Source organism: Engraulis encrasicolus, chromosome 3, assembly GCF_034702125.1.
Source record: "Engraulis encrasicolus isolate BLACKSEA-1 chromosome 3, IST_EnEncr_1.0, whole genome shotgun sequence".
Classification (NCBI taxonomy): Eukaryota; Metazoa; Chordata; class Actinopteri; order Clupeiformes; family Engraulidae; genus Engraulis; species Engraulis encrasicolus.
The window spans coordinates 50,035,597-50,058,181 of record NC_085859.1 but is presented as its reverse complement, the minus strand read 5'-3'; the positions used below and the strand labels follow the sequence as shown (position 1 = coordinate 50,058,181).

Below are 22,585 nucleotides of genomic sequence, written 5' to 3'. Positions count from 1 at the left end.
ATATCAATATCAATCAGCGTATGAAGAAGTATATGTGTACCGATTTTTATGCTTTTACTCAAAAGCGCACGATTGAATCATCCGTTGGACTATATGTATATTATAATAGATGACTGATTAAATGAGAGCACAGTTCAGCACGCACTTGGCTCTTGTTGCCGGACAGGTGGGATATGTGCATGCCATCCAGCATTGTATGGTTCGTCAGGAGCTATGCTCTACTTCTGCATGCATGGGGCTCGTGGGCCTGATTGGGGGGGGTGGTGGCAGGGGAGACCGGACAGCATCTTGCCCAGGGAGAACATGGGTGTCTAACCACAGCTGGCTACTTTGGCTAGTCAAAAGCTTAGGGTATGTTTTGGTCTATTTTGCATGTAACCTTGGATCAAAGTAAAGCATCTGCTAAAGAATGTCATGTCTCTATACATTTATTCCACAATTTCTTTCCCCAACATCAAATTGATTATTTGCTGTATGAGTTTATTTCAGAGGGCAATGCAAAAAATAAACTCATTTTAACTTAAAACTGAAATTGCAACAGAGTTGAAATGTGAGTAAAATGTGTGGTGGGGTTAAGGAGGAGGAGTGGAGTGGTGCATTTCTTTGTGAGTGGAGTAGGGAATTTCTTTGTATATGGGTCAATTGCATCAGAATGTACTTCTGCTTTTCAGAATTCCAGACATTATTCATCCCATTTTGTTTTTCACTAGAAGTTCTCACGGTAGAGACATGCCTGTGCAGAACAGCAAGTACACCACTCTGAGTCATACTATATTCCACAGAGGACCGAAGCCACTGTAAAAGCCAGTGCAATGCTTTGAAATGTTTGAAAGGAATTTAGTCCAATTTTGAGAAAAAAATAATAATTTATTTTACAACAAAACGAAAAAAATACTTGTGAAAAAGACATTTAAACACACAGACGATATAGAAAGAATTACTGAATTACTTCACAACAGGCCATTTCATCAAACATATTTCAGGTTACAATATTCACACAACATTGCCCTTATTTTCAGTGGCACTGGCAGGAGTACTTAAGACTAGCTGTACCCCTCTGTCTCCCTTGGCTCCCATTGGTTTATTTTTCGATTTTGGGTACCATAGAGATACATGACTTGGGATCTATACAGGTTCGGAGCAAATTCAGGCAGTGGAGTCACTACTGCACTGCCCCTTACTACGTGTCCAACTCCATCTATTGCCTCACATCCTTTCCTTTTCCTTGGCCTTATGATGCGATGCAGTACATCATCAACGATAGAAGTTTTATCTTCCAAAAGCACAATTCATTTGCAATCGGGATGTTGAATGGGGAAAAATCACTCTGGCTAGGTAGACAGCAGGGAATGTTTATGGTTTCCTCCAAGGGGGTAGGGCGTCAGCGAAGCTCAATGGTGTGCACTTCGGGCACTATCTTTCAGTGCGTAACTAATACGCCATACGCACTGAAACATGAACACTGAAGTGCACGAGTGCACCATTTGAGATTCAGCCTGTGTCTTCTCCGTCTCTGCAGTCTCCTGGGCCTCCTCTATCCCTCCCGAGTCTCCTCGTCGTCCTCCTGGAAGAGCCGCACCTGAACCAGGTCTTTGAAGGTCTCCTTCTCCTCCAGGCCTCCTGTCTCATGCATCTCCTCCTCCTCTTCCTCCTCCTGGTCTTTGAGGGCCTCCTTCTCCTCAAGGCCTCCAGTCCCCTCTTCCTCCTCCTGGTCTTTGAGGGTCTCCTTCTCCTCAAGGCCTCCTGTCTCCTTCTTCTCCTCCTCCTCCTCCTCCTGAAAGAGTTGCACCTGCACCTGGTCCTTGAGGGCCTCATTCTCCATATAGACATATATGGGGGAGGAGCCAGTGTCTGCGTGTGCGGGGGGCAGCTCATGGGCGGAGGCTACGCAGGGGTCGCGCTCCCGCAGTGCCGAGGGGTATCGTGGCGCCGAGTTCTCGATGCGCACTGAGCGGCGCACTGGTGTGAAGAAGCGAAGCTCCTGACCGTTGTAGCGCAGCGGCTCCCTGTGTTGGCTGCCACGCCCACTTAAGACAGACAGACAGACAGACACACACACACAGACACAGACACACACACATTAATTCACAATTGAATCAATCATATGCCTCTGGTGGTATTCAGAAAGTGTTTGCAATACTCATGGCTGATTCATGATTCTCATGACAGCAGAATGAGAATCCACAGAAGGACAGAAAGTGAAACAGCAGAAAAGGTAAGGGAAAGTTCAGGTCACACCAGTTAAATGATGCTCTGATATATATATTTACACATTTCTTTGCATTTAAAAACAACATACAAAATGTTTCTTTCCTTTTCTGTAGCACATAAAGCCTACTGCAGTGCATGTTGACTCAAAACACATCCAGTATGTTCAATCATTTCACAACAATAACTCTTTGATGAGTTACAATAGTTGTCCTGAAACACCATCTGGCAATTCTGCTACAGAACACCAAGTTTTTATTTATTAAAATCTGTGTCGGTCAAGCTCCAAAGCCTGTCTGATTTCATGTGAAATGACCCAATATGCTCCAAAGCCTTCCATCTGTTAAAACGTCTATGTGCAATCCAGTTTAGGAAAGAAAGACTATGAAAGAGTTTCTTCCTTGAAACCATCTGCTTTTTAAATTCCTGGGCCGTCTTTTTATTTTTCCATTTCTTACCATTATTCATTCATGATCAGTCACCAGAAGACAAATAAAAATCTTGAATCTGGAAAGTGACCTACTTTGGAGTGGCGGTGATTTTGTATTTGACGACGGACGAGCCTCCTTTTGCCGCGCGGATCAGGACGTTGACATTCTTGGGAGTGGCTGGTGGTGCGTCCCCTGTCCCCTCTTCCTCAGTGACTTCTGTGTTGTCCCCCGCAGCCTCCTCCACTGCCACCTCCTCATCTATGGACAGGCCAGAACAGGACACAGATAAATATAGGCAACTGGCCACAGGTAATGAATTGATAACATCAGCTGATTTTAAAGGTGTACTGTGTAGGATGGTGGCCAGAGTAGGTATTGCAACTGCTCATTGAACCTGTGCTGCCTACTACCAAACTTGATCCTTTCATGAATATTTACTAAATAATGAATTCATATTTATTAGTATGACCAAAGTACAGTGAGTTTTGCAGTTCAAAATGTAACCTGGAAATTCCAAATGGCGAACAATGGAGAAGATCCCCCTTTTCATGCATGCAAAGTGCAATTTTCCCAATCATAATGAATGTTTGTTGATCTGAAAATGTTAAAGGTACACTGTGCAAGAAATGGTCAAAAAATGTACTGCAACTATGCTGTTCATTGAAACTGGGTTGCCTATTGCCAAATTTGATCTTTTCATGAGAGCTTACTAAGTATTAAATCAATATTTTCTAATTTGGCCCAAGTACAGTCATTTTTGCAGCTAAAATGGCTATTTCCAGAAATGCAAAATGGCGGACCATGTAGAAGATCCCCCTTTTCATGTATGAAAAATCAAGCAACCTGCGTTAGTTCTGGCAGACCACGTAGTCAATGCGCCCTTTTGGCTACTGGCTGACGCCGACCCAACCCATGCAACTCTCCACTAATCAGCTGCGCTTTGGTTAATCAGCTGCAGCTCGCAATTGGATGCTGACATTTGGCGTAGAGGCCTGCGCGGACAGATTTTCCAGTCCCGCCCCCGCAGTGTTCAGTCCCGCTCCCGCAAAGCATTATGATTTTCAGTCCCGCTCCCGCCCGCACCTGTAATACAGCTCCAGGCCTTTTTATTAGAATAGCATGAAAAAGTTGATTTATTTCCCTAATTCCATCAATTATGTTAAACTGCCATGGATTGCAGATTCATGGCCCAGTTTTTTAACTATTCCAATCATTAGTTTTTTTCTTTTTATATATGTTGGCCTTCCAGCTCAAAAAACCCATGAATTAGGGAATTCGCATTATTAGAATATTGTTATAAAATCAAATTTTTCTTCATCAAAATTCGGGTCACATTAAATCAGTTGAAATTTGGTACTTTCTACATAACATGCAATGGTCAATATTTGGTTAGGACATTCTCTGTCTTCATAATGGCCATGATGCGTTTAACATTGAAGTCAATGGCAAAAACAGTGCATGGGAGTTATGGAAGCCCAGATATCCTTAATGCTTTGCTGTCAGCTGTTCTTGTTTGTTGACCTGGTGCCCCACACTTCACTCTTCAATATACCCTGTAGATTTCCATGCCACGTTTTGGTGTTAACTCACCAGTTTAATTCTATATCACCAGAAATTAAACCCCATTGAAAATGAATGGGGTTTTATTTCTGGCGAGTTTAGCCTTTTGAATCCTCGTAAGGAGGCCACCATATTCGCACCTCTGTCTGTCACGAACACAATCTTTTTCCCCAAGACTGTGCCGTCGATTCCGAAGGCTCTTAAATTCAGGAATAAAAGAGAACGGATATTTTCTCCCGTCTTGGAGGTTCCCACATCAAACGGAGCAGAAAATAACACCCTGGACTGTAGTTTGTAGTCTGAATTGATGTAATGCAAAGTGGCCGAGAGGAAAGATGTTTTTCTATAGCCTATGTTTCAGTCCAAACATCAGTTGTAACAGCACACCCGTATTTCCCAATGGTCTCTTTTATGTCATCTACGACAGCTCTCCTAAATTTGAGTGCCCTTTCTTTAACATGGCGTGACACAGTGGTAGGATGGGGCAATACAGTTAGGGCCATAAATATTTGGACATCTGCACAATTTTCATGTTTTTGGTGCTGTACACCATCCCAATGGATTTGAAATGAAACAAACGAGATGAACATTAACAGCAGACTTTCAGCTTTAATATAGGGGTGTTTGCGTCCAAATCGAGTGAACTGTGAAGTAATTATGACATTTTCTATCAGTGCCACCCCATTTTTAAGGGACCAAAAGTAATTGGACAGTCTAGTATTTATACATCCAACGTTCAATTTTTAATTATTTGGTTGCAAATACTTTCCAGTCAGTTACAGCCTGTAATTAGACATAGACATAAATAGACACTGGGGTTTATCCCTGGTGATGCTATGCGAGCTCTCTATTGCAACAGTCTTCAGTTCCTGCTTATTCTTAGGGTATTTTCCCCTCAGTTTTGCCTCCAGCAAGTGAAATGCTTGCTCAACCGTACTCAGGTGAGGTGATTGACTGGGCCATTGAATAATATTCCACTTTTCTGGGGTAGAAATGGCTAGTGGCTTTCAGATGAAGCTTTGGGTCATTGTCCATCTGCACTGTGAAGCATTGTCCAATGACTCCAGAAGCATTAGGTTTAATATGACGTGATAATATAGCCTGAAAAACTTCAGAATTCATCCTGTGGCTTTTGTCGGTAGTCCTCATCATCAATAAATACAAGGGGATAATCGTATTGACAGATATACATGCCCACAACATGACACTACCACCACCATGATTCACTGATTGGGTGGTATGCTTTGAATCATGAGCAGTTCCTTCCCTTCTCTATACTCATTTCTTCCCATTACCCTTGTACAAGATGATTTTTGTCTCCTCTGTCCATAGGATGTAGCTCAAGACCTATACAGTCTTTTTAAGACGTTGTTTGGCAAAGCCAAATCTGGTATTGCTATTTCTGATGCAATCAATAATTTACATCTTTTAGTGAACCCTCTGTATTTCCTATGGTGAAGTGTTCCTCAATGTTCTTGATCTTTTTCTTGATTGTTGCCTTGGACATGTCTCCACCGTTCACCTGGACACTGTTCTACATCTGGCCAACTGTTGGGAGATGGGTTTTTGTTCACCAGATACAGAATATTGTCTGTCATCCACAGCAGTTGTCTTCCATGTCTGCCAGGTAATTTGGTGTTGCTCTGGTATTTCTTTTTTCCAACATTCTGAACTCTTTAATTAATCATATTCAATGTTTCCCCATCTCTCAAATGGGTTTGTTTTGATTTTTTCCACCTTATGATGGCTTGCATCACTGATGGTGACAGATGGACTTTGGATCTCATGGATTTTCCGCAAAAATATATGGAAATGCAAATGGAACACTTCAAATGAACCCTAAGACCTTGTATTGACATCTTGGTGATGGTGTAGTATGGGAATAACACACATCTGACTGGAAAATAGCTGAGAAGTAGGGATGCACGATGTCAAAAATTTCGGCCGATACCGATATCCGATTATGATATTGCGGTTTTGGCCGATGACCGATATTAACCGATACCGATGTTTTTCTTTCTTTTTTTAAAAAAAGAGATGACAATGATGCAAACAAACAGAATTTTTGAATGTCGTCTTATTTCCAAAAACACTTTTTAACTCCCTGTGATAATTAGATAAAAAATAGAGACAAAATAGAAGACAAACAGTGAAAGTCATCGTCAAGTCCATTCTTTTAGAACCGTAACATATATAAAAAAACATCGGCATTAACATCGGGCCAGTTTTACCCATCAGACCGATGTCCGATGTGTTGAATATCGGCCGATACCGATACATCTGGCCGATACATCGTGCATCCCTACTGAGAAGCCTACTGTCCAATTACTTTTGATCCCTTGAAAAGTGGGCAACACACACAAAAAGCGTTGCTATTTCATTCCTGTTTATGCGATATGGATTTTAACACCCTCACATTAACGCTGAGAGTCTACAGTTAATGCACAGCTTGTTTGTTTTATTTCAAATCCATTGTGGTGGGGTATAGGGTGGAAAAGGATGATAATTGTGTTGCTGTCCAAATATTTCTGGCCCTAACTGTATGTCTCGCATGTCAAATTTGCCTATGCTGGCTGCTGTGTCAACTAAGTGTTGCGCTAACTGAACTAGTCCACGACCAGCGATGCTGTCATATGGACGGAGGTCCGCGGCAACGAAATCAACGCATTTCTCCACCGTCTTTTCCTTCAAAGCCTCTGACACTTTTGCTTTGTTCCCTCTGAATTCCAACAATTGTTGTCCTTTTAAAACAGTACAGACATGACGATTCAGGCCCGATGTACCTGATTTGTGCCCGCTGTATGTGAGAACCTTTTGGCACTTGTCACAACAGGCAACGGGCAGCTGATTTCCTTCTGCGTCATACACGAGTGAAAATGACTTCCAAATATCTGATTTCGAAACTTTTGATTTTTTCACTGTGAATGTTCCTCTCTTTAGACCAGCACTTACTTCTGAAGCATTATGTGTTGTTTCACTAGAGGAGCTCTGCTCTTCTGCCATGATCGGAGAGCAGAGCGGAAGAGCCAGAACACGGAAGAGCAGAACAGAATCGGATATGCGAGATTACACATCCGCAAATATATTCCAAAATGTTTTTATTAATAGAAAGGCTACCAAACACAATATCCAGCACATTATGATATAAATGATAGACATAGTCTGATAATTTATGCAGGGATTAAAGCAAAAAAAAGTAATCTGACTGAACTTTTTTACCGGTTAGGCACCCGATCGAGTATCACTCCGTAACCCTACGAAAACCAATGTAGCCAGGCTCTGCCCTCATGACGAAACATACATGCAAGGAATGGTGCCAGAGCCAGCGGCATAGGCAGACGGGGCAGTCGCCTAGAGCAGAATAGGCCTATGCCTTGAGGGCGCCAGTAATACCAAAAAGTGCCACAAAATCAGAACTTCAACCAACATAAATCTTTACACTTCACATGAACAATGAATATTCATTATACACTCAGTAGGCCTATATAGACTCAGTATGAGTGTACCTGTAGGTACTAGATCAGATGTGCTCAATCAGATGTAGGCCTACAATGCTATGTTTACAGATGCCAATTTCTAAATACAAAAAAAAGGAAAGAGGGCGGGCAGGCCTAGGCCGCTCACCAGATTGACTAGAACTGGCCGAGAATGGAGGGATAATGGATACTATATCAGACTGCAAAGATTGAACTGAAATTTGGGGCATGTTTTGGTTATTTCCTCTTATTTCTACCCATTGTTTATGAATTGTTCACAACATCATGCAGAATGGATTCACAATGAATGCTGCTTCAAAATGGTAGCTGATCTCACAGAATTATTGACTTGGAATTGCAATGTGTTGATACAGTGAGTGATCCCATTATGGGTTTTTTTTGTTGTAGTAGTAGGCTATATTTTGTCTTTCACATTAGAATGGGCAAACACTGTTCTGGTGAAAGCACTGGTGCGCATTGCTTGCAGTTGTATTTCTGACATTTAAAAAGCCCTGATCATAGCAATCAGAGGGAGAAAACTAGCTTTAATTATTTGTATGTTTTTCACCCTTCGGCCTTTTTCAGTATTCATCCTGTTACAAATAACTTGTTGACGTTTACAAACAGGGTGCGGTATGTCTACCTCTGTGTTCTACCGTTTTGAAAACTACTGGCTACTGGCTACTTTCTTGCTTCTCGATGTGCGGTGCCAAGCACACGCTTACCATTGATTTAAAAAAACATCCCCGATTCTTCCTATGCGAACGTGTTCTACAAGCTGACAAGACGCAGCAGACACGACAGTCACAGACATACGCCTATCGTTTACAAAAGTAACACACTTTCCCAAGCTTGTCGCGCAGCTTTCCACTCGAATCAAGGCAAATCACCCACCCATCAGTCCTGAGTGCGCAGTGCGCAAATAGGCTAACTGAACTCAAACGAAACGCATAGTCCGAGAAGATGGGCACAGACGTTGAGCCACTCAAAAACAAGCGCACACACAACTGTTGCTGCTGCACACTATTCCAGTTAGCAGAAATAGCGTCACACAGTAACAAGCCTTGAAAGTGAAAACGTCGAAACGGCATTTATCGACCATGAGTCCACCCATCAGAACACTGCTTCCCAGAACAAGACGTGGCATAAAATATTGGCTCTGCCAGGGATAGCCTATCCGTGACCCAAATGCAACCCATTTTTAACTTATTTCTTGAATATATATCGGCAACAACAAAGTTAATCTGCTATGAGTACAGATGAGACTGTGAATTATCCGTTGTCAAAAAGACAACTAGCTCTACGCAGCCAGTCAAACGCGCTAAACTTTGAGGATGAAACGCATGGTAGGCTATCCTAGTTAGCTGCCATAGTCGTCCCATTGGGGCAATGAATAATGCTAGTAAGAGTCACTTCAAACCCTTCATGAAAAGGACATCATACGCAGTCGAAGTAAACTATTCATTTTTTTTCTAAATATCTGCCACGGCAGGTGCAATGATATGGAAACGTCACTGCACTTTATACATTGTATTACAATTATTTTCTTTTCTGCCATCAGCAACAATTTTGGCTATTTATTTTTTAATCTCTCGCGCTGCGCTGCCACAGAATTGTTGACCGCTCGTGTAGAACTGCTTTTTTTTGGAACACGGAAGAACAGGGATGACCCAAAACTAGGCTACTGATGAGTGAATGTTGTATCACACCGCCAATGGTGGAGTGTATAACTAAATCCGTACACCAAACACACCTCTCGTCCCCTTCTCATGACCAGGAGTGCTCTCGATTTGAGTTCAGTTGGAAAGTAAAAATTGTAAATTAATTGACATAAATTATACGGACGGAAATCCGTCCAAACGAAAATCCAGTTGACGGAATTCCGTCGTAGCGACGGAAAACTTTAATCCCTGAATTTATGACTTTATTTTACATTTTAAAACACGTTTTTAGTTCGCGGGACTACCGCTTATCACCGCACCCGCACTGTGAGCTCTCCCTCCCGCCCGCACCCGCAATGAGCTTTCAATATTTCTCCCGCGCCGCACTGCTTTGCTTTGGGTCCCGCGAGTCCCGCGGGACTCCCGCGGGAGTGCAGGGCTCTAATTTGGCGCGCTTTATTTAAACTACCGAATCTGTTTTCCTGTCATTGCTTTTTGCTGCTTGTTTTGCTCCACCAGACTAATCATTGTCAAACAATGTCATGTTGTTGTTCTTGCTTGCTCTGTTCTAGGGGGTATTTCGCCTTTCCAGCTAAATTGAAGGCACACCACCATACGCAATGCATGATGACATGTTGAAATCACTCACTATAAATCACTGACTATAAATCAGCCCCCCAATCAGCTTGCACAAGAGTCATGGGAAGAAAAGAGTAAAGAGAGGCAAAGGAGCTGTGATAAAGGCGTCATGGTGTGGGCTTATGTATCTGTCAATACAATTGGTTCCCTTGTATTTATTGATAATGACCACTGTACTGACAAACTGACAAAAGCCGAAAGGATGAATTCTGCAATTTTATCAGGTCATATTCAAACAAAATGCTTTAACACCTCACAGTGCAGATAGACAATGACCCAAAGTTTCATGTGATTAAGTGGAATGCTATGAAGTGGCCAAGTCAATCACCTCACCTAAATACGGTTGAACAAACATTTCATTGCTGGAGGCAAACCGGAAGGGAAAATCCCCAAATAATCAGTAGGAACTGGGAACTGTTGCAGTAGAGGGCCCAGCAAAGCATCACCAGGGATACATCTCAGCGTCTAATGGTGTCTATGCATTAGATATTTCAGGCTTTAATTGACTAGAGAGAACTTGCAACCAAAGATTAAAAAGTGAAAGTTTGACGTATAAATGTTAATCTGTCCATTTACTTTTGGTCCCTTAAAAATTGTGAAGCATGTGTAGAAACTATTGTAATTTCTACACAATTCACCCGATTTGGATGTAAATACCCTCATATTAAAGGACAGGTGAAAGTCTGCGATTATTGTACATCTTATTTGTTTCATTTCAAATGGGGATGGTGTATAAAACAGATGGTATACAGAACCATATCCAAATATTTATTCAAATAGCAAGGAAAGGAAAGGAACCACAGGAAATGAGGCATTTACGATTTTATCCCTGAGGATCTGTCTGACCTATTTCTCGATAATTGGATGAGTTAGAGTGAAGAGAGAGAGAATTCAGATTTCAGTTTGATGAAATCAACATCGCTACTGAGTAAAGGCAACGGTACATGGGGCGATGACGCATACAACACTGGCCAGGCTCTTGGCACAATACTATTAAGCCATGCGACACTGGCTGGGCCTTTGGCAAATTACTAACAACATGGCAGAACATTGATTACATTACACATTCCAGGGTATGATGTGAGAAGACCCTAGAAGGGCGGAAACGCCAAAAAGGGTAATGCTTAGAAGACTTCTAAGAATAACGAAAAAATTATATACACGGTGGTGATAAGGATGTCATTTTTATCTGCCGGGCAAGCTTTACCTGTACTGTAAGTAACAAAGTAATTAGTACTGGTGCACTAATAGTGTCAAAATTAGCCTATTTTGCACCTCATCTTGCACCTCTTTGTATAGTGCCCCCTTATGGGCAAAGTATGAAAAGGGTAGTCTACAGAAACTTCAAGTTGCATATCATGATGGGTTGCGCATTCTTCCCAGGTGGAGCAGTGTAAGTTAATTGTTTTATGGTCTGGGGGTGACATTCAAATTGGATGATTCATGTAATTGTACATTCATGTAATCACATTATTTAGCTGCTGTCATATCCTGTTCGTAGTGCAGTGTGACACCAGTCATTGATGCCTTGACTAAATGCATGTCTGCCATCACAGATTGGAAGAACAGTAACTTCCTAAAATTAAATGAGGATAAAACTGAAGTGTTGCTCATTGGGCCTAAGGAAAAACGTGCAAAACTCCACTCAAGCCTAGGTGACCTAAGCATGCACATTAAAGATAAGGTTACTAGCCTAGGTGTGGTCATAGACTCGGATTTGAGCTTTGAGTCTCACATCAACAAGATAACAAAATCTGCTTTTTTCCATCTTAGAAATGTCAACAAAGTGCGCGGCTTGGCCCCCCGACAAGACGCTGAAAAACGTATTCATGCCTTTGTCACCAGTAGGCTAGACTACTGTAATGCTCTCTTCTCTGGTCTGCCAAAAAAGTTAATAGACAAATTGCAACTCATTCAAAATTCTGCGGCAAGAATCCTAACAAGAACCAGAATGAGAGAGCACATCACTCCTGTCTTGGCAGACCTGCACTGGTTACCTGTCTCATACAGAATCGACTTTAAGATTCTGCTGACAGTATTTAAAGCATTAAATGGACTTGCCCCTAGTTATATCTGACATGCTCTCTTTTTATGCCCCTGCTCGAGCTCTCAGGTCCACTGATACCAAGCTGCTAAGGACCCCCCCCTCCCGCAAAAGAAGATTGGCGACGCCGCGTTCGTTTGCTATGCGCCCAAGAGATGGAACGCCCTCCCCATCGAGATCCGATCAGCCAGCTCCATCAACTCCTTCAAAAAGCAGCTGAGGACCCACCTTTTCATCCTTGCCAACTCCTAGCTGCCAAGGCGTCACAGTGTCCCAGCTGCCGCAGCGTCCTTACTGCTCACAACCAGACCTGGCAGGGGGCTTCCCTAGGTGGCCGCTGGTCTCTGCCTGAGGTTTCTTCCTGGCTATAGGTTTTTTTTTTTTCCTCAGACCTCATGAGCTTTTTCCCCCCTACAAACTATGATTCAAGCGAAAAGGAGTTTTTCCTCACCCCTGATGCCACCAGGGGCCGCATCTGAGCGCCCAATCTCTGTGTGACTATCTATGACTTATGCTAGACCCAGCCACTATGGACCTTACGCATCTAAGAATCCTGGTCCTAACCTACGTTGACCCTATGACTCTACGATCTTTCTATCTCTTCTTCCTCTGCCTTCCTGCTATCTCTGCCTCTACTCTCTTCCTCTCCTTTTAAATCCACCTCTAACAATTATGTTCTTTTTTTCTCATTTGTTACGCACTTTCAGTTGCATCCCTTGTATAATACAGTGCTATACAAATACAATTATTATTATTATTATTATTGATGTGGAAATACTGGCAGTGAGCTTTAGTGTCCTTTATAAGTGTGTCTGTTTGTCCATGTACTGTGCTATTTTAAATGTATTACACAGTGTGCAGAATTCTTAGGCAAACTAGTTTTTTGATCATCCATTTTATGCACATTTTCCAACACCAACCTGCATAAACATGAAATTCTATTGTATTTAAGCATTCCAGGCCATGCACATTTGTATAAGAGAGGGTGTAATTGAAGGAGCCCAACACCCTATATCAGGTGTGCATAATTATTAGGCAACTTTGTTTACCTCTGAGAGAATGGGCCACAGAATAGATGTAACAAACTCTGAAAAGTCCATAATAATTTTGAAGGCTTCCAGAGGGTCTTGAAGTTGCAAAGATGTCTGTCCTGTTACAGTATCACAGAAGTATCCAACACACTGTTACAAAACCATCAGGATCACAAGAAAAGCAACTGCCAAAGATTTTGAATATTTAAAGGTGAAACTATCAGAACATTACTATCACACAGTGCTGTCATATTCCAGATCTAAAAGCTACATCGAGTGTCCAGAAGAACAATGTATTCAGGACATGGCCAAGGTCTCTGACACCAGACAACTAACAAGAAAATTCAGTGAAGACTCAGTCAAAGGTATTATGAACAGGTGAAAGTGACTCTTGATAGACAGGGTGGATGAGCTCATGTCTGCATTCGTAATGGATGCAGAGTTTCACTGAGACGCCAATAATGTGGATACTGGTGAGGTATTATTAAGGATGGGCTAGCTGCACCACTTCATGTTGAAAATGGGCCAAAACACATGTAGCAAACCTACTGCCCAAGGAGTGGTAGAGGGAAATGATCTTTTTGCAGAACGTTGTTGCCATGTGATTGGAACTCTTTACACATTGTCAATCCAGCCATGGACTCATCTTCCTGGTCCAATAACAGTCACCTTCACAAGTTTATAAAACCATTGAGAAATTTGTCTTCAGAGATTTCTTGACTCAGTTTCTTGATGATGGGCTTTCTGGTTTCAGCCCGTCTTTGGCAGATACTTTGTAGACATAGATCTTGCTAATGGCTTTGTAATGGTGCATTTGATAGTTCTGTGATAGGGATGCAATTGACTTTAATCGATGAATGCGTTAATCGATTAAAAAACATTAATCGCCAATTCAATTGACAAGAGACCCAGGTGAAATGGGCATGTGAAGAGTATGTGTGAAGAGGGGTGTGAAAAGTGGGAATATTTAAATCACCTTTGGATTAAAGAATTTAAATAGAATTCATTTCAATCTAGCATTTTATCTCACTTTTTAATTGTAATTTTAAGATTTAGTAGTTTTCTTTTGAGAAACATTGTGATTTCTGGGGGGAAAACGCTGCTTATTAATTAATCTTAAGTCGACCGATAAGGCAATCAACGAACGATGAATGAATTAATCGTTAATTTGCATCCCTATTCTATGATCATGGGACCAATATCTTGGTAATTTCCGTGACAGCCACATCCCTCCGGAAGACTTTACAATTGCTTGTAGACAATTTAGAGTTTGTTAGATCCATTATGTGGGCCAATTCCCCCAAGGTAAACAAAGTTGCCTAATAATTATCCAATTGGACCCGGAATAAAGTTGATGATGATGATGATGATATTACATCATTTTTACAGAGCCATCCAGCGCACTCATGATCCACATGTTGTATATACATACCGTTTGCCGAATTTGTCTGAGCATCCTTTTTCTTCAGAATCTCAAATATTACGGCCCGCAGATCATTTATTGGCTGTGTAAGCAAACACACACACACACACACACACACACACACACACACACACACACACACACACACACACACACACACACACACACACACACACACACACACACACACACACACACACAGTAGATGAGCTGCTCTGCCAGTCTGGACCACATGAGTGTATGAATGAAGGACTGCATGAACATCATGAGGCAATCATTTTCAAAATTGTTACAACTTTTATTATTATATATGAATTCATCATAATAATTAACATTATTACGGCATTATTCTGAATACAAGAAAGCAAGCCAACAAATGTCTCACCTCTCGTACCACCCGTACTGCCTCTTCGAACATGGGCAAGACCTCCAGGTTGCCCTCCCTCTCCATCAGCCGTGCGCGGCACATCCAGTACTTGCAGAACTTGTGGGCCATGGGGATACGAGAGAGCACCCCCAGCACCTGCTCTGTGGAGCAGCCCTGAAAACCAACGGCAAAGAGCAAATGGACAGCATGAATACAACACACACTAGTAAGAAAGTGACATCAATTAGAAGAGCAGTGACACTTAAGACACACCAGTACGTACAACGCATAATCCGTCACAGTTCACAGCAGACAATAATAACCACAGCAAAGTAAGAAAGAGATCAAAGTCAACAACTTTGTTGTGGTCCCATTCTAAACCGCAACATAAAACACTTTGCACATTGCAGAATCTAGAAACTCCTCTCTAAGTCATTTTACAAAACGTCACAAGCCTAAGGCCCTCCATGCTTATAGCTTTTCCTGCAGGAAAAATCTTAGTAAAGGTAGTGAGTGTTAGGGTGATCGGTTGTGGGGAGCAGGGTGGGTGGGCGGATAGCATCTCAGAGGTGATAGATAGGTAGATGCATATGGAGGCGAAAGGGAGTGGAGCGGAACAGACAGTTTGCGACCTTTGAAGGAGCACTGTGTAATATTTTGTAGTAGTTTATTTCCGAAATTCATGATGCCGATTCACAAATGTTGCTTTTTTCATGAATACTTACCACCACCACCACCATCAAATTGGACTTTTTTTATACAAGGAGAGGGGGATCTTCTCCATGTCTGCCATTTTGAATTTCAAGAAAAACACTCTGGCGAAACTTTCTGTACTTCATACAAGCAAATATCAATGTATTATTTTGTAAATATTTATGAAAAGATCAAATTTGGCAGTAGACAGCACAGTTTCAATGAGCAGCAGAGTTGCAATATCTACTCAGGCCATCAACCTACACAGTGCACCTTTAAATCTGTCCCCCCACCCCCCACCCCCCCGCTCACCTCAGCTGGCAGGTGCTTTGGAGATGACCCGTGTGACACCAATCATAAAAACTGTAAAAGCTCCAACACACTGACCATTTCACGGTTTTCTTTTATGCACAACGTTTTGGTCTTAGACCTTTATCATGTCAGTTTCTACCGGACCAAGGTCTAAGACCAAAAGGTTGTGAACAAGACGATTTCTGATTTCTTTATAGGATTATGTGTTATGATCCCTACATATTCATGGCAAGTGAAGGAGCCTTGAGTGGAGTGGGATTTGGCACTGATGATCATGTGCGACCATCATTGGGTTTTTCATCTTTTTTGGCCAAGAAAACGGCGAAATGGTTAGTGTGTGGGAGCTTTTATAGAACATCACTCTGGAATGCACAGCCAATGTTTTGGTGTTTTCATAATTTACTTTAGGGCTGGCTGAGCAAAGCTGCTTGTGCGTTTCCTCTCTGGGGTGGGCATAATAAACGTTATGGTCGGTTGGCAATTAGAAGACATGTTTATCCAAAACTACGGTATTTTCAGATCTCGAGGACCATTTACAGCCCATGAGGCTGTCTTATTCGGTCCTCGATATAATTTTAATGTCATGCAGTTTCACATGAAATATGACATTTTTTGTAAATAAATCTTAGAAATTACATTTGCAATGCAATTAAGTTATATGTTCAGGGGACCTAGTGAAGGTGGGGTTTGCTGTAAAGGTGTCCGCGTTCAATAGATCACAAAGACCTGCCGTTTCGGTCACCCACCAAGAATTTCTCCTGAACTCTGATATGTCACCCATCATGTGTGCATTGCAATATTTTGAGCAAAACTGTGTTCTTACCCTGTTAATTGAAACTTCACACTCTGTGCTACACTGGTGCAATGTGCAATTAAGGAAGACTGGCCACCAGGGTGGTCCAATTTCCATGACCACCAGGGTGGTCCAATTTCAAGATCCATGAAACTTCCCAAACTAAAATGGCATGTGTTTCCGTTTCATTGCACACCCCCTGTAATTCCAGCAACTAAAGAAATAAATTGCCTTGCCTTGCCTTTAGGTCGGGTCAAGCAGCTTGCCCCCTTATCTCAGTACACACACACACACAGACACACACACACAGACACACACACACAGACACACACACACAGACACACACAGACACACAGACACAGACACACACACACACGTTTCACACACGGACGCACAAAAGACATAAGACCACTAAACAACATGTGATTATCTAACCAACATGTGAGTGAATTTGAGGATATTCTTTATAGGACCGTCCTCTGGCAGCCCACCTGCTATACCGCCGCGGCCCACCAGAAGGCCGCGGCCCTTAGTTTGAGAATCACTGGTCTAGGCAGAAACCTCATAAAGACAACAATCAAGGGAAGTGGCTGCCAGAGCTGGCACAAGAGTTTGACAGGAATTCTAAAGAATAGAGGCAAAGAAGTGGGCGTTCTCGGACATGGCCTATTAGCCTACTGTTTTTTGAAGTATTTCCCAAAGCCAGAGGAATGTAAGATAAGATAATATATACTTTATTGCCTGTTTGCACAGAAATTTGTCTTGCATGACACTTCTCCACAATCCACATGTAAACGCAAACGCACATGGGTCATTTCACGTGAAATCAGACACTTTGGGACCCGACCGACACAGATTTCAATCATACTTGCTGTGCCTGTTTAGTAGGAAGGTAGCACCCCAGAACTGCATTCGTGTGAATCTGACATCAATATTAAGGGAGAAACAGACCAGCAAAGGTTTACATATGAGGGTAGGACACTATACATTCAGCCTTGATCATATCAGTCAGTGTAAGTCACAAAAAGTGACTGTGTTGTTTGAAAGCTCTTTTCTGGCTCTACAAAGCATTCAAACAGCATGGAATAAAACAACCTTCAGAATATGAATTATGATACATTGAAAAAATAAAAATTAAATATCAAACGGTCCAATAAAATCAAAAAGTTACTAATTAAGTTGCTAAGTTAAAGTTAGTAAAAAGAAGCTACAGTGTTCAGCTTCTGCAAACAGCAGCTTCTGGAAATACTCTTCCTACAACAAAGAGCCACGGACAATGTAAATGAGCACTGTAGAAAGACAATTTAGATTTAATCAGCTTCTCCGACTTTGATACAATTCCTTCGAATTCCTTCCATTGCTTAGAAGGAATTCCATAGGGATGTGAAGCATATAGGTCATGGCATTTTTTATTTTTCATAAAAAATATTTTGTTACTGATCTCACTGAGTTTTCAAGGGAGCCACGCTCTGATGGCAGTATCACAGAAATATTTAAGGTAGGGCCCTCACATTTTCAGGGGTTAAAATCTGGTAAAACTACTTTGAAGAACATGGACTTGTACACATCTGCTTTTGGCTCGTCACAGATTTATGGGGGTCTGAATTTTCCCAAAAAGTCTACTCTTCAAATATGACTTTATTTGAAGAACTGGGGAACAAGGTTAGTGCAATTTCAAAGAGAGAAACCGGGTGCGGTCCCCAGCGTAGGCCAGCGTCAGATGGCAAGATGGCAAGGCTATGGCAATGACAAGGCTATGGCACAGCTATGTCAACTCCGGGCAGTGGGAGAGGGCGTGGTCCAGTATCAGTGATTGGAGCTTACGGATGGCAAGACTGTTAACTCACCATGTGGAGCAGGTCCAGACAATCTGAGAGGTCGCCGCCCAAAACATAGGCCAGCTTATTATGACTGGACCTCAAGGGTGGTAAGACTATGTCAGCCTATGTCAACTTATCATGTGTAGGAGGTACCAGGAAGTCTCTGACTGGAGCTTACGCATGGCAAGGCTAGGTCATGCTCACTATGGCATGTTCAGGCAGTGGCAGAGGGCGCGGTCCACAGCATAGGCCAGCCTCTCACTGGAGCTTACAGTTTCGATGGCGAGGTTATGGTCATGTCAGGCTATGTCAACTCATCATCTGCAGTAGAGGTGCAGACTGTGACTGGAGCTTACAGCAAAGAAGGCAAGGCTATGTCAGACTATGTCAACTCAAGTGTAAAGAAATCCTGCACACTGTTCATTCCACCAACAAACTTTAATACAACGTTTCGGTCATCCGACCTTTTTCAGGTAAAGTTGTTTACCTGAACTTTACCTGAAGAAGGTCGGATGACCGAAACGTTGTATTAAAAGTTTGTTGGTGGAATGGACAGTGTGCAGGATTTCTTTACACTTGAATGACAACCCCACTGGCATAATATCCTACGAACCTGCCCAACTATGGAGGTGTGCAAAAGCGTCTTTGTTAGACTATGGTGCTAGCCACACGGGAATGTTTTTCTATGCCAGTGACAACATTCCCCTGGCCTAGCCATATGAAAGCACCCAGAACGGTATCCCAAAACAAGTTTTTTGGATAATGGGTTCCAGAGTGCGAAAATCGAATAACGCAGTCATTTGCGTTGCCATTGCTCCAGCCGAAACGGATTTGTTTACATCTGCGTCACAGCCACATGGTCAAAAACAGTGAGGTATCCTCACAGTGACCACTAGCTCTGCACAACATTCATTCCATGGACAATGGCATCATCAGATAACTGTTTGTGTGGACTGTGGAGGCTCTCGTTCATTTCTACCACGGTCAATATTTTACGATTCAAACTGCCCTGTTTGGGTCACTCGTGTTCAAAATCCCCAGTCCATAATGGGGCCGTGTAGGTTATCTGATAAATAAAAAAAACCTGACAAACACGAAGCAAAGCTTCATATTATCTTTTAACAGCGCACCCAAACAGTTATCAGCAATGCATATGTCTTTAGAGACTAGTTGAAACAGGGAGCTTAATGGGCAAAAAGAGGAGACAGAAGCGGTGTGCGTGAGCGCGCAGCAGCCTCCACAGAGGAGGGAGAAACACCTGCCCTGATATTGGTCTTCACGCCTTAGTTTGAACTTCTCAGTGTAGACACAATCAACAGATGCCTAAATAGCAATGATTCGCTACTCTAGTCACTCCACAAGCTACACAAGGTACCACATGCACAAAGCTGATAGCCTATTTTTCCACGTAGCACTCACTTCAGCATAATGAAAAATAACAACTATGCGATGCTGGTTTTGAAAATAATTCGGCTAGCAGCAAATGCTAGTGCACATGTTGGGAGAAGAAATTCCTTTAGTAACTTGACATGCTCCTCCTGCATCCAAAACATCATACTTAACTAATGAAAGGAGTAAAGATATCAGACTTACATAAACTTCCTGAGGGCCAATCAGTTACATGTAGACTGTAAACTCCTTGGTGATTGTTCTAATGTCTTCCAAAATATTCCAGAGGCTGCAGCATGCATGCTATATTCTTGTAAGGGCAACTTTGTCACGAAGCATGGTGCTAAGCAGCATGATTCAACATCAACAAAGGCTGTTGTTTTATCTAACTTGTCTCTGTGGCATCTCGTAATGTTCAATTATGCAGCTTGCACATTCTGATATTCTGAACCTGCTATATTTATGCGCTTGCGGAGAGTAAAGCGCATAACAAAACCGTCTTCCGCTTTTTAGAAAGGGGGGGAATGACGCTATTTTTTGGTTAAACTATCCGTTGCTTAAAATGGACTGAACTTCGGAATGGGAGAGACAAGAAATGTACCGTTTTTAGCAATAAAAAGTCATGTGTCTGTAGATCTAAAACAAAATATGCTGTGTCTGTTCAAAAAAATCGAAACTTGCTGGCACTGTGTGAGACTGGTGTAACGTCCCATAGAAAACCTGCTGGCTGTATTCAATGTAAGACACCGACCTGTTGCGCATAAAACAAATGTCAGAAGGGGTAACCTCGACATTCATCAAATTTAATTTGATAGGTCTACAAATAACCTAGTTCTGAATCTCATGTAGCAAGCTTGCTGCATCCACTGAAGTGTAGGCTAAACTTCGTGACAGGTCATTTGCATTATAAAAGTATGGACAATCACGGCCATTACCGAATACTTTATTCTCAACAACTTCACATTAAGAAATGTGTATTCTGAATGTGTTCGTCATCGTTTTCAGCACTCCTGTCGTTGTCATCCGGACCTGATCTTTTCACTGAAACATGCTGTATGGTTGCAACTCGGTGTCATCTGGCCGGGGCCTATGTCAACTCACCATGTGCAGCAGGTCCAGGCAGTCGTTGAGGGCACGGTCCACAGCGTACGCCAGCCTCTGGTTCTCGTCCTCCTCTTCCATGGACGCCCAGTAGTGCTCCGGCACCACGATGGACTTCCTTGCCGACTTCTTGATGGTCATGGGGGGCCTCTTGTACGTGATGCCCTTGGCCTCGCGCCACTCCTGCAGCTTACGTCTGCAGGGAGGGAGGAGAGGTCAGATTAGACTTCTGCAACTGCACTCGTCAAAAGTCGCATGGGAGTGGCCACGAACCAACATTGCATTCATGCATCTGCAAGTTCTGCGAGGTCCGAGGTCTCGTCGCAACCCACATTTGAAATTGCGCGATTACTTTCACTACATTGTAACTAAGCACTGCGGTCTTTATTAGCAATGTTGCTTTCTAACCCTGTTAGCTAGGTATTTTCACACAAATTGCAAAGGCAATGCACTGGTATCATTATTTGACATTGCAGTCTGTTTTCACGAGCAGAAAATGCAAGCATGTAAAGACAGTTGATTCTGCCGATGTGTGTTTACATTCGGTGGAGGAAGCTACGGTAGTAAAACCGCAGGCATTGTGCCACGATTGTTCAACTGATGCATTGTTTGTTACTTAGCTTGTAGCTTCGTGTATTTACACACATTTACACACAAGGCATTAATATAGTTTTTAACAGAATACAGCTCTGCTCTCGCAAACTACTGGCATTGCGCTGCCACAAGAACAGAGCAAGGAAGTTGCGAGACAACCAATCATAGCGCCTTTTTGTCTGCGTCCTCCGCGTCCGTCCGACGAATAGTTCGAATTTTTACGAGGTGCTTGAGGACGGGCGCAGAGCCTCTGCGAGGGGGGCGTGGACTCTCACAGACAGAAGACGGACGGACGCAGAGGCTATGCGTACGAAGCATAAATCTAGCTTAAGTTGCGTGATAAGACACACGCGATTTCAAACAAAAGAATTCAAACAAAAGGAATGTCGGTCGGATGGCTGCGGAGTTGTTCTAGCCATGCAAAGGTGCTCTCTCTGCACAGGTTCCTGTGCATTTCAAATCTAGTTAATTTGTCTCCAGCAACAATGTTGTTATCTTGTTATCTTAAATTGTACTGTTCTCTTATCGCTCTTCTCAAATATCACACACACACACACACACACACACACACACACACACACACACACACACACACACACACACACACACACACACACCTTTACAATTCATCCTTATCGTCCAGCGTATGCCTCTGGCAGTATTCAAAAGGAGTTCAAGCAATACGCTGACTCATGGCAACAGAATGAGAATCCACAGAAGGACAGAGAGTGAAACTCAGGAAAAGCATAGGAGAGATCAGGTCACACCACCACACTCCAGTCCAAACACCACACACACACACACACACACACACACACACACACACACACACACACACACACACACACACACAGACACACACACACAGAGACACACACACACACTGCCAACCACTTTCCATATATAGCTAATATAAAGCGAATATAAAACTAATATAATATAAAACCAATATAAAGCTCTCTCTCACACAGTAAAGGATGAATCTGGTGGGCCAGACCATCAAGAAACTATTTTTTCTGAACTTGCTCAGTTCAGATAGCTGA

The 22,585-nt window shown here is 42.5% G+C and overlaps 1 protein-coding gene across 1 annotated transcript in view; it reads right to left on the bottom strand.

Moving 5' to 3' along the window:
* Positions 1-575: 575 nt before the first annotated feature.
* ckap2l (cytoskeleton associated protein 2-like) overlaps positions 576-22,585 on the bottom strand; it is a 45,452-nt gene continuing 23,442 nt past the window's right edge. The window contains exons 6-10 of the mRNA XM_063195659.1: positions 20,949-21,144; positions 14,859-15,014; positions 14,483-14,555; positions 2,732-2,897; positions 576-2,027 (exon numbers count right to left, since the gene is read on the bottom strand). Of these exons, the coding sequence (XP_063051729.1) occupies positions 1,535-2,027; positions 2,732-2,897; positions 14,483-14,555; positions 14,859-15,014; positions 20,949-21,144 (1,084 nt within the window). The 3' untranslated portion in view covers positions 576-1,534. The remainder of the gene's footprint in view (positions 2,028-2,731; positions 2,898-14,482; positions 14,556-14,858; positions 15,015-20,948; positions 21,145-22,585) is intronic.